The following is a 13,352-nucleotide window of genomic DNA, read 5'->3' on the forward strand; positions in this document are numbered from 1 at the left end:
CAGCTGCAGACCCGCAGAGCAGCTTTCCAGGTCTGGGGACCGCACTGTGCCAGCAAAGCTGGTGGGTTCTGTGGGTCTGCAGCTGCATACCTTCCGCAAATCCAGCAGCAAGCTCTCGCTGAGCGAAGCAACGACAACAAACGCAATGATTGTTTCGTTCATCGCATAGGCCACCCAACTCCAGCCCATCCAAATACAATTCAAATAATCAAACTGTGCCCAGAGGGAACTATTTTCACCGGACACTATGACCGGAGAGATTAAATATGTCGGACTTCAACAGATTTTGCCGGTCAAAAACCGGTAATTACCGGCTAACGGAAACGCTGGCATATACTAACCTGATGTTCAGATGGTGTCATAAATACAGTAATAATGGTAATGACCAACCCATGTACCCATGTACGTCACAAGATACAATTTTTTTTTTAAATAAATGTATTGTTATTATTGTCGAAGCTTCAAATTAACTGAATTTAATTGACCGCCACGTTGGGAAATGGATCTGACTATGTGCTGCCACATATTAAACCAATGGAGTCGCTCACCTTGTTTGCAGGGCTATAACTATTTAAATATTATAGCTATATATCCAATACTATGGCCCATTTGACATAGAGTATCGATCGTTCAAGATGTGGAAAAGGAATATTGCGGCGGTATCGGACCGTTGCGATCTCAGACACAGTGCCACTGCCACACATTTCCACAGCACATCCATACATTATTGTTTTATACCGTGGTGAATATAAGTGTTTTTAGAGTGGTCTGGGCCGGGGTCATTCCTGGAAGGCTAGTAATGACCCGCAACACATATTATACTTAATCCATTGGCATTTCGACAACCAGGCTGAAATTAACGTTAGCTTGCTCTTACCTGTGGCTGATGAGACTGCAAAAAGAATATTCCAATTATTTCATTGCCATCTGCTAGATTGTATGTCCATTTGGCCCACGCCATAACTAGGGCTGGGCGATATATCGAGTATACTCGATGTATCGCGGCCTGTTCTACGTGAGATGTAGTAAATGACTATCGTGAACATCGAGTATATGTTGTCACGTCGCGGGGGCGGCTACGTGGCGTTGTGGGCAAGGCGCTCGCCATGAAATGCTGGAGACGCTGGGCTCGTCAGTTCGAGCCCAGCGCTCCACATTTGCTTTCAGTTTAGCTGGTCGTCCGTACTAATACACATTGGCCGTATTATGGGGTGGGAAACTGATGGGTGGGGATCGGGCGTTGTGGACAGCGACTCCTACAGGTCGGTTGGTGCGCCTGCGCAGTAGAATCAGGAAGTGTCGGGGGCAGCGTGAGCCTCCCACGCGTTACTCCTCGCCACTGAGAGATCGAGCTGCGCAGGTGAAAAGATGCGACTGCTGTTACCTCAAGTACCGGAGGGGACTTGTGCTATGTATGACTTGGTCCACATTGCAGCCGGCTTGTGGGAGGCAAGAAACAGCGTCCGTGACAAGGGAGGGTTGAATTGGATGATACGAAATTGGGATGGGAGAAAAATATAGAAAATAAGAGAAAAAGTGGATCAAAAGAAATTGTCACGTCGCGGCTGATATGAGACTTGCTTTAGTGCAGAGCGTTCCTCTCATTTCATTATAGACAGACCAGCGCGGACCTTAAATGACATGCAATTGTAATTTCATTACACAGACCAGCGCGGACCTTCAACGTGAGCAATGGGCTAACGTTAGCTGCTAAGTTAAACCATAAACAGGCTAAGCTAACTAGCGTTAGCTCTTAGCTGCTAACCCTGGAAGCGCTCAAAGCAGACTCCACGACACTAGTTCAAGTTTCTCAAGTTTCTTTAATATTTGTCATACAGAAGTACAGAATACTTTTATACAAAATGCTTCTTACTGTTACGCTCCAGAGACTGTGCAAGACAAGATAAGTATGAAATAAAATAACATAGTAAAATTAGAAGTAAAAAAATGAGGTCACAGTGTTCAGTTTAGACATATGTACAATGTTCGATGCAGAATAGACGTAGTTACCATACAATATACAATACTGTGCAGTGTACTAATATACAATACTATATAGTGCAAGGCAGAAATGGGACGAGGTGCAATTTAGGTACAATTCACAGTAGGTGTACGAGTTGTAGTGCAAATCCTTTATCAATAAATATAAAGTGTAAAGTGTGTTTGTGTGATTTAAAGTGTGGAGAGTGGGTGCTGCAGTGTGTTGTTTGTTTGAGTGAGTGTGTGGGTGTGTGTGCTGTGTGCATTTGATGGTTGTTGCATAGTGTTTATTGTTCGTTTAGCAGCCTGATGGCCTGGGGATAGAAGCTTCTTCTGAGTCTTTCTGTGCTCGCCTTAAGACTCCGGTATCGCTTGCCTGACCGCAGCAGTTCAAAGAGGCAGTTGTTCGGGTGGCTCGAGTCCTTAATAATTCTCTTAGCCTTCCCCTTGCACCGCTTGTTGTAAATGTTCTGGAGGGTGGGAAGCCCCCCTCCAATTGTGCGTTCGGCTGAACGTGTCACTCTTTGTAGTCTGCTACGGTCTTGTGCAGTGCTATTCCCAAACCAGGAGGTGATGTTGCCGGTCAGGATGCTCTCTATTGTACATGAGTAGAAGTTCCTAAGGATCTTCTGACTGACTTGGAACTTCCTTAGGCGCCTGAGGAAGTAGAGGCGTTGTCGTGCCTTCTTCACAACACTGTCAATGTGTGTGGTCCATGTCAAGTCCTCGGATATGTGGGCTCCGAGGTACTTGAAACTGTTCACTCTCTCAACCGGTGCCCCGTCGATGCTGAGGGGGCTGTAGTCCTTGTAGTCCTACACACTAGTTCCATTCGTGAGAAAAGGGGGTGGGTTATATTGACGATGCTTAACAACAGAGGGTTAAAGATAACTTCATATTTATTGGTTATTCGTTTCTTGCATCCAGTTTCAATCTCCGTGTGTTCAACTTCCTGTGTTTACATTCGAGTGTGACATCATCGCCTACGGCAGCTTATACGCTTAAAACGCAAACGCGTTCTCTCTCTCTCTTTCTCCCTCTCTCCTCCTCTCTCCTCTCTCTCCTCTCTCTCTCTCTCTCTCTCTCTCTCTCTCTCTCTCTCTCTCTCTCTCTCTCTCTCTCTCTCTCTCTCTCTCTCTCTCTCTCTCTCTCTCTCTCTCTCTCTCTCTCTCTCTCTCTCTCTCTCCCCCCCCCCCCCCCCCCCGTTCAATGATTTAAAGTAGCCAAACGTTACAGTATAAATACTAACTGGATAGTTGATGATATGATTGATTGATTGAAAACTTTATTAACAGATTGCAGAATGGGTACAGTACAGCTCAATACACACACTTGTTAAGGGGATGCTATATATATATGTGTGTGTGTTTGGCTAAAGTGGATAGAAAACACAGTACTGTGCAAAAGTCTTAGGCACCCAATAGTTTTTATATAAATTGTCTTAGATGTAAATAATTTCTTTTTATTAGTGTGTCAGTAGACTACTCTTAGTACATTTTAATTTAATTATTTTTTAAAGCATCTTCATGGTTTAATAATGCAAACATATTTTGCAGGGACTTATTATAATCATCATATTGGCGTGACTGTATGCATCAAAGGGTTAAATCAAGCATTTTTAAGTGCTTTAGAGGAAATGTCAAAATATCGCGATATATATCGTGTATCGTGATATGGCCAAAAAATATCGTGATATCATTTAGAGGCCATATCGCCCAGCCCTAGCCATAACCCCTAAAAGCATAATGATTCTGGCGTCCCGAAGGCGATGCAATGCGATCAAGTGTATATCTTGATCCACGTTACTCAAAAACTCCGCCCGGAGGAATTTCAATGACGCACAGAGTCATACTTCCTTCAGAAAGTAAGTGCAACACCGGCTGCATACCACCAGGCGGCGGTATCGGACCGTTGTGATCTCAGACACAGTGCCACTGCCACACATTTCCACAGCACAGCAGGATGAATTATGAATGGAAATAGCTAGGGATGTCCGATATTATCGGCCGATATTGGCATAAAAATGTGATATCGGAAAATATCTGTATCTGTTTTTAAAAAACCAAAAAAATAAATTTTTTTTTACATTTATTTAACCTTTATTTATCCAGGCAAGCAAGCAAGAACAAATTATTATTTTATTTATTGTCAAAGTATGCATAATGTTGTGTTAATTACACGACAAGAGATATGTACGGTAATGTTAATTACCTGAAATTATTCCGTTTTTTGGGGGGGGGGGAAACCCTGCATATATCGGTATCGCTTGATATCGGTATCGGAAATTAAGAGTTGGACAATATCGGTATCGGTTAAAAAGCCAATATCGAGCATCCCTAGAAATAGCTAATAAAAGAAATAACGATCCAATAACGAGTATACTCGTTGTTGCCAGTATTCGATTGGCGGGCTATAACGAGTTGACTCGGTTTTGGCGGGGAATGGGTTAGTTGGCGATGCGAGTGGTCAGTGAGCTGTTGATTAGGGAGATTTTGTTGTTGAAGGAGTGGAGAAACAAATTGCAGAGGTCAGGGGAGGAGAGTGTTATTGTCCGGGGGTTGGAGGAGACAGTGGAGAAGAGGGTCCGGGGGTTTCGGTTGCTGCTGTTGATGAGGGTGGAGTAGTGGGCAGATTTGGCAGCTTGGAGTGCATCGTGGTAGGAGGAGATGTGCTGTTTGTAGAGGTCAGTGTGGACAGTGAGATGAGTTTTTTTTTTTTTTTTTTGTAGAGTTGTTCCAGTTGACGGCCGGTCTGCTTCATGGTGCAGAGTTCAGGGGTGTACCAGGGGGAGGAGGTGGTGAATGAGACAGTGGTGGTTTTTAGGGGTGCCAGCGAGTCAAGGGAGTCAGAGAGAGTGGAGTTGAGCAGCATAGCATAGTCGTCAGGGTTAGAGGGGGCAGAGTCAGGGGGAAGGCCAGAGGATATGGACTGGGACAGAGTGAGGGCGTCGATGGATTTGATGTTTCGGAAAGAGATGGTGCGTTTTTTGGAGTGGTGGGGGAAGGGGAGCAGAGAAGAGGATGCAGTAGTGGTCAGAGTGGGATAGGGATAGGGATAGGGTATGGATTTGATATGGGTAGGGAGGCAGAGCAGACACTGTTGAGTGTGTGGCCTTTGTTGTGGGTAGAGAAGTTAACACTTTACGTGCCAAGTCGTGCCAGCCTTGCGGTGCCTAGGAACCCTGTTGCGTGCCACCGCTCTATTCAATGACAGAGCTCTCATATTTGCGAACACATAAACTATATCTTAAATTATGGCTATGTGTCTAATATGACCGTCGCTTATCAATGACTTGTTTGCAGTCAACATTGTGGAAACGGATTGTTTTTTAATCGGTTCATTTCCGTTTTATACCATTTTGAAAAACGCTCGTTTTTTGAAAGTTTCAGAAAGAAATAAAGATTCTGTGATAATCGCCCTTTACTGGAATACACTGGAATACACAAAACACATTGTCATTTTTCGGCCTATTTATGAATCGTTTTCAAATAAACACTAGATTATCGATAGTATATGTGTACTTATGCATGCTATAGAAGCGGGCTGAAAAATCTATTATCTTATTTCCTGATCGCACACACACACACACACACACATATGGCACACGCTGATATATAGGTGAAAATAGCTCTGATTATCCCAAGACTGGTAAAATAGATTCCTTACCTCAGATCAGATGTTCTCAAAAGATTATTCCAATTCCTGATCGCCATTCCAAATATCGATCGCGTTTATTGATCCAACGCTGGGTACTGGAAACACATATTCTCCGCTGTTCTGATGGTGGGCGATGACTGCAGTAGGCTCGGATTACATGCCTGACAAGCAGTGATGGGAATAACGGCACTATAAGTAACTTCGTTACTAACGGCGTTCGTTTTTTCAGTAACGAGTAATCTAACGGATTACTCTTCCAATCTTAATAACGTCGTTACCGTTACTATGAATGAACCTGTTTCTTTCATCAGACATATCTCTGCGCCGAGAGGCAATAATATGTTCTTCCTTGTTTAGTGGACAGTGCGCGAGCCAAGCATACATGCTGACGATTGGCTGAGGTTGAATACAATGTCATGGTAAGCCAATCAGAGGTGGAGGTGGGCGGGTGTCTAAAGCATCCAGAGTCTGACACACAGCGCGACAAGACAAGCGATCACTGATCAGTCAGCATGAGACCGCGGTCCGTGTAGTGTACGTTTTGAGCTCAAAAACGAATCCAACGAACAACACAATGTCAACATGAGACCGCGGGTCCATGAGCGTTTTGTGTTCACTCTTTGCAGGGGCACTGAGTGGCTCTACTGCAGTGCTGACAGCCTTATCAACAGTGCTGCACTTCCTGGTTTAATAGCACAGGCTTCAGCTGCTCAGAGATATATCTCTGTATGTCATGCATGTCTTAAATGTAATGATTAGATTAGTTTAGATGATTCGATTAGCTTCTTATATCTGTATGTTGTGTATGTCATTGATTGATTGAAAAGTTTATTAACAGATTGCAGAATGGGTACAGTACAGTACAGCTCAATACATACAATTGTTAAGGGGATGCAGACCAGAGAAAGACTTTCGTCATAAATGTCATGAATTGAAAATGGGGGACCCTGATGTAAACAAGACGAAACTCTTTCTCTGGTCTGCATCCCCTTAACAATTGTGTGTATTGAGCCGTACTGTATTGTACCCATTCTGAAATCTGTTAATTAAAATGTTCAATCAATCAGTATATATTTGTTATTTATTTTTGGTATAGTGCTTAACAAGCATAATTTAATGTTGCCCAGTTGTGGCCTGTTGAGGGGCAATACATATCAAAAGTTCCAAAACATCTATTCTGTTTGTATTTGTATGATCCACTATATAAACATAGTAATTATAATATCTACATAGCCTACATGGCATTTGATTGGAGGCTAGTCTCACTTTGTCCCACAGCAACATTAAAATAGTTTAGATTTGTGTATGTTGTTTATGTAAAAAAAAATCTTGAAAGTAACGCAATAGTTACTTTCTGAAGTAACTAGTTACTTTTATAATTTGTAACTGAGTAAGTAATTTAGTTACTTTTTGGAAGAAGTAACTAGTAACTGTAACTAGTTACTTTTTTAAAGTAACTTGCCCAACACTGCTGATAAGTAGGGCTGGGCGATATGGAAAAAAATCATATCGCGATAACGATATGATAATGTTATCATATTTCTCGATATCGATAATTATCCAATTGTTATAATTTTTTTTTTTTTTTTTTTTTTTTTATATATATAACAGATGTATGCTTATTTTGCAGCAATTCTTTGTCATTGCCGCCATCTTTAGTGTTACATCCCCTCACACTCCAGTTCTCAGGCTGCAGCTGGTTTAAAAGCGAAAGTAAACCGGCTTCTCTGTTGGCTGTGGCTCCAGGGGAGTTGAACAGTTCTGGCTCTGCTAGTTTATTTTCGATCTTTTGGCACTTTTTTGGTGGACAAACCACCGCACATGTGCACCGTGACTTGTGACTGGAGTCTAGTTCTGCTAGCACACATAGCCTACTGTGTACAGACGGTTTCAAACTGTATTTTAAATTAGAAAGCAAACAAAATAAATGGACAAGAGAAAAATAAATCTCAATTTGGTCAGTATTGTCATTTGGACAAGCAAAGCCATTACTTTAAGTTGCAGGCAAGAAAGACAAGTCTGTCCACTGTCTCTGGTTTTAAAACTGCCCTGTTGCAGGTCAAAAAAAAAAGGGATTTCATGGGAGGGAGGTTTAGGTGCAGTTCAGTGATAGATGGGGAGTGTTTGTGAAAAACAGCGAGACCCCCCCCTCGGCCAGAGAGGTGGGGCTTGGCAATGTAACTAGTTTGGGGGGGTAGCTTGGTTGAGGGAGTAGAAGTCCAAGGGTTGTTGCCAGGTTTCAGTGAGGAGTAGGTCAAGGTTATTGTCAAGTATTAGATCCGAGATCAGAGGTGATTTATTGGAGAGAGAGCGAGTGTTTAGTAATGCAAGGGAGATGGATGGAGGAGCAAGGGGGAGGGGGCGGAGGTTGCTGAGGTTAGCAGTGCGGTGGGTGGTAGTGACAGGGGGGCGAGAGGTAGTCCAGAATGAGGGGATGTTTGAGCCGAGGTGGAGGGTCGAGTTTCAATTATGGCGGATGTTGCGGCGACTGCAGTGCAGGGCTGTACGCTAAGCTTTTTCACTAGGGGCACTAGGCTTGGGCGGTATCATTTTTTTCACACGTCATATATTGATGACATAATACCCCGGTATACGGTATATGACGGTATGACTTTCATTTTCATCATCAGCGGGGGGGGGGGGGGGGGGGGGGCCAACCCGTGTTACCAAGTAAACAAATCATCGTTAGCTCTCAGTCTCAGAATGGTAGTCAGAAGTAGGGGTGGGCGATATATCGAGTATACTCGATGTATCGCGGATTGTTCTACCCGAGATGTAGTACTGTACTATATCGCGAACATCGAGTATTTAGTTTATATGGCGCCGCCCGCGGCCGAGAGACACTCTCAGTGCTTTCCTCGAGAAGGGACGGCGGAGCTATAGGCTAACGTTAGTGTAGTCAGGGCTGTACAGTGCGATATGTTGCGGTTGTAATTTCATTAGACAGACCAGCGCGGACCTTTAATAACATGTAATTTAATTGACACGAGCAATGAGCTAACGGTAGCTGCTAACCAAGGTATCCATTAGGATTATGCTAAGCTAACTAGCGATAGCTGGTAACCCTGGTAAACGGTCAAAGCGGACTCCACAAGACTAGTTCCATTCGTGAGGAAATGGGGTGGGTTATATTGACAACGCTTGACAACAGCAGTTTAAACATAACTTCATATTTATTAGTTATTCGTTTCTGTATATCATTCAAGTTCCATCTCCGTGTGTCTCCATCTCCATCTCTTCCTGTTTACATTCGAGTGTGACGTTATCACCTACGGCAGCTTAGACGATCAAAACGCGAACCTAGAACAAACCCCGAGGGGGGGGGCTGGCTCTCTTGTTCATTCTCGCCCCCTCTCTCTCTCTCTCTCTCTCGCTCTCTCTACATTCAATGATTTAAAGTAGCCAAACGTTACAGACAGTATAAATACTAACTGGATAGTTGATGATATAAACATTTAATTTCATTATCTGAAATATTCTAAAATCATTAAGTCTGCTATAAGCCATTATACCTTTGTGTGTGATTATTATTTTCTCACAGTAGGGTGTGTATATATATACATATATATATGTGTGTGTGTTTGGCTAAAGTGGATAGAAAACACAGTACTGTGTAAAAGTCTTAGGCACCCAATAGTTTTTATATAAATTGTCTTGGATGTAAATCATTTTTTTAGTGTGTCAGTAGACTACTCTTAGTACATTTTCATTAAATAATTTTTTAAATCATCTTCATGGTTTAATAATGCAAACATATGTTGCAGGACACCATATTGGCGTGACTGTATGCATCAAAGGGTTAAATCAAGCATTTTTAAGTGATTTAGAGGAAATTAAAAAATATCACGATATATATCGTGTATCGCGATATAGCCAATATATATATCGCGATATAATTTTTGGCCATATCGCCCAGCCCTAGTCAGAAGCCTGCACCGTTAGTGTTAGCATGTAGCCTAGCCATGGCAGACTATTTGATTCCTTAAAGCCTCGAAATTGCCTGGGTTTTGGTCATATGCTCCCGAAATGCTCGCGCTGTTTGGCTACTTCTATGTGCAGTGAAAACTACTCGAATGCTTTATAACCTAGTCATTGATTTAGACGCTAGTTAACGTTAGCTAATCAAGCTCACAGAGAGAGATAAACAGCTGACAGCGGATAGTACAGGACGGTACAAATACAATAAAAAAGCGGGTGGGGGCTGTTGTGTAAACCTTGTACTCTTTAGTTCACATATAATAAGAGACGGATTATTTGCTTGCTCCACTAGTGCACCACAACAACAACACACACCAACTCTCGTCACAACGCTTTACGGTATTTTCACAGCACTGTCGCAACATTACCGTAAAACGTGAACACCGTTGTGACCCACTCGCTCCACTAGTGAGGACTGGTCTCGCCCTCTGCTGGCGCGTGTGTGCACTACACTCAAAACTCCGTTTCACTGTAAAAGAAACTGAAGCGCATCTGTGATTTTGACGGTGACGGACGGTATTGATTTTCAATACCGTCGGGATTTCTAAATACCCTGGTATACCGTCATACCGCCCAAGCCTAAGGGGCACACTTGCCCCTAAATGAGAAATTTACTGTGGTCCTTTTATTTAACATTTAAGCATGCGTTTGTTTTCAGGTTTGTATCTTTTATAAGGAATCAACTGACAAAGTGTGTAAATCACTAATAGAATAGAACAAAAACAACAAACTGTGTGTGTGCGCGCTTGTAGTGCTCCTTGAATGAGATCACCACAACACACACACACCATTGCAATCAGGAGGACAAGAAACTCTGCATACCTTTGTTTCACAATGAAAAGTGCTTTATAAATCAAATTAATTATTATTATTGTAAATAACCCTATGAAAGGTTTATTATTTGTATGGGTAATTACCCGCTTCATATTTGTGATGTTACTGGTTTCAGGGTGTGCCTAAAGTGATCAATGTGTTGGGCCATTTATATACCGTACTTTTCGCACTATAAGCCGCACCTGACTATAAGCCGCAGCAGCTAAATTGAATGATGTGTACATATATAAGCCGCACTGGACTATAAGCCGCAGGTGTTTTAATGTTTAATTACCATATGTAAGGGTTCGTGCACAGAGGGGATTGTCACAATACTGTCGGACAAATAACAAGAATTAACTCATTTACAAGTTGTATTAAGTTTAGCAAATAAGGGAACAGATAAATAACATTTCAATGCAGTAAAAAAAGCTATATTTTCGGGTTTGGTCCACATATAAGCCGCACCGTTATATAAGCCGCAGGGTCGAAAAATGGGGAAAAAAGCTGCGGCTTATAGTCCGAAAAGTACGGTAGTGTTGGGCACCGAAAACCGGTTCCAATTAGGAACCGGTTCCTAACTTCCGGTTCTGGAACCGGAAGTAACATAAATTATCTGCATTTAGATTTTATTTTTTACTTTGTTAATTAATACCCTAGTTACAGTACAGCAACCAAATTAAACTGTATCAAGTCAACTGAAAATGTGAATAGTATGATTTTTTTTTTTTTTCCAAAAAGAAAAAAAAGATCTCCTGCGAAATAAGCTGTGACCAGCACCTCAAATAATCGGAATTGAGAATCGTTCAGAACAGGAATCGATATGGAGAATCGGAATCGGAACCGGAATCGTTCAAATCCAAACGATGCCCAACCCTACATTTATAGAGATCTGACTATGCCAATTAATGTTTATGTATATCCGGGCCTACTACCATATGTGTATATGTGACCTTTATTTTGAAAACCGTGTTGCGACGCAACCTTGTTTAAGTTTGCGCTTTTGACAGTGAAATGTTCAGTTCAACTTAGCTCGAAGGAAAGACTCTAATCAAAAAGGTTTAATTGACCCGTATGAGGCTCTTACGGTAGGACTTTGATTGTTTATAGAAGTGGAATGTAATACTATGCAAAACGAGAAATAAACTGTGGCTTTACCAGCAGTAAGTTGCAAGCCACCGGGGGAACCGTGACAATTATTAGTATTATCTTATTTGCATATTGTCTCATTATTAGATAGATAAGATAGGTTGATACTTTATTGATCCCCAGAGGGAAATTTAAGTAGACCGTATTTAAGTATTGAAAAACGTCCTAATAGTTAAGTTGGTTACTCACCTAATGCATGGCTGAACGTTAGAAGTGTGTGTCCGTCAATCATCACTGCCAGATCCCACTTAATTTAATCGGCTATGGTCTCTTATCATCTCTCCACATCGGACGTGGTTGTCATAAGATGTACTGATATCCGCTCCGTTCTTCTTGCAGAGCAAAATTAGCGGCTTGAATTTCTTGAAAGGAAGTTCTTCTTTGGCGATGCAATAGCCCACATTCAGTTTCGATTCCATTGTTCGCTAGGAATTATGGGATTTGGTGTTGGCTGTATGGACTACGCAGACGGGGACATGGTATTTAATCGCACGATAGACTACAACTACCAAGTTGAGTGGCCCAGATTCACTTCACACGCAAATATTTTTTTCACGCAGGCTATCGCAGTAAATTCATTAATTGCCGACCGATTCTTTCATAGCACCGTGACATTATGTCGCACTGTACAGCCCTGGTTGTAGGCTAATGTTTTACTATTTTTTTTATCCAATTTGTATGGATTAATTTAGGAGTGAAATGCGAATGAAGGGTTGAAATCACTACTCGCAAGGTTGCCCCCAAATATTATTTTCCACTCGCACGGGCCAAATTAAGGGGCAATTTGCGATAACCTCGTCGCAGTGTACAGCCCTGAAGTGAATGCCAGCATTTCTGGCAGCAGTAGCAGTGGCGGCAGAGAGACGGTAGTTGTTATTGTGTGTATACAGTTTAATGATGACAGGTGTCTGCAAATATTGTTTACATTAAATGACGTATGCAAATCCTGTGTATAAAAAAGAATATACTCTTATAACACCATTTAATAAATTGACTCTAGCTATCTTTGTCTTGCAGTCTCACCCCAAAAGGACTGAGCCCCGCTCTGACGCCTGCCCTGCAGAGGTTGGTGAACAGGACATCCAGTAAATACACTGACAAAGCCCTCAGGGCGAGCTACACCCCGTCGCCCTCACACAGAGCTGGGGGCTGCAAGACTCCTCTGGGTGGTCCGCTCACCCCCTCTGGAACACCCACGCCAACCAAGGCCAGGACGCCTGCTGCTCAGGATCTGGCCTCCATCACCGATGACCTGCTACAGCTACCCAAGAGGAGGAAAGCTGCTGCTTCTGACTTCTTCTAACCAGGGAACCTGTTTAAAAACAGCCCACTGCACCAGGGAACCGGTTTAAAAACAGTCCTCTGTACCAGGGAACCTGTTTAAAAACAGTCCTCTGCACCAGGGAACCTGTCTTAAAAACAGTCCTTTGAACTAGGGAACCTTTTAAATAATAGCCCTCTGAACCAAGGAACCTGTTTAAAAACAGTCCTCTGAACCAGGGAACATCAACAATTACTATCTGGATGGAGGAGTTGGGAGCACTCCTGTCTCATGGGGTGAACTGGTTCATAGAGAGGACTGGTATGATGGACAAAATGGACTTATTATTATTATTTTTTTTTAAAGATTTATTTTTTAGCGTTTATCGCTTTTTACTACTGGGCAGTCCAGTAGAGAGAGACAGAGGAGGAACGGGACATTCGGCAAATAACGACGGGTCCGGGAATCGAACCCGGCTCGGCCGTGCCGCGACTCAGCGCGTTATGTGGTTCGC

General features: G+C 42.6%; 1 protein-coding gene across 1 annotated transcript in view; it reads left to right on the plus strand.

Moving 5' to 3' along the window:
• Window positions 1-13,348, plus strand: part of ess2 (ess-2 splicing factor homolog) — a 40,207-nt gene extending 26,859 nt beyond the window's left edge. The window contains exon 10 of the mRNA XM_084324272.1: window positions 12,595-13,348. Within this exon, the coding sequence (XP_084180398.1) occupies window positions 12,595-12,880 (286 nt within the window). The 3' untranslated portion in view covers window positions 12,881-13,348. The remainder of the gene's footprint in view (window positions 1-12,594) is intronic.
• Window positions 13,349-13,352: the final 4 nt, after the last annotated feature.

Source organism: Notolepis coatsorum, assembly GCF_963971535.1.
Source record: "Notolepis coatsorum genome assembly, chromosome: 11".
Classification (NCBI taxonomy): domain Eukaryota; kingdom Metazoa; phylum Chordata; class Actinopteri; order Aulopiformes; family Paralepididae; genus Notolepis; species Notolepis coatsorum.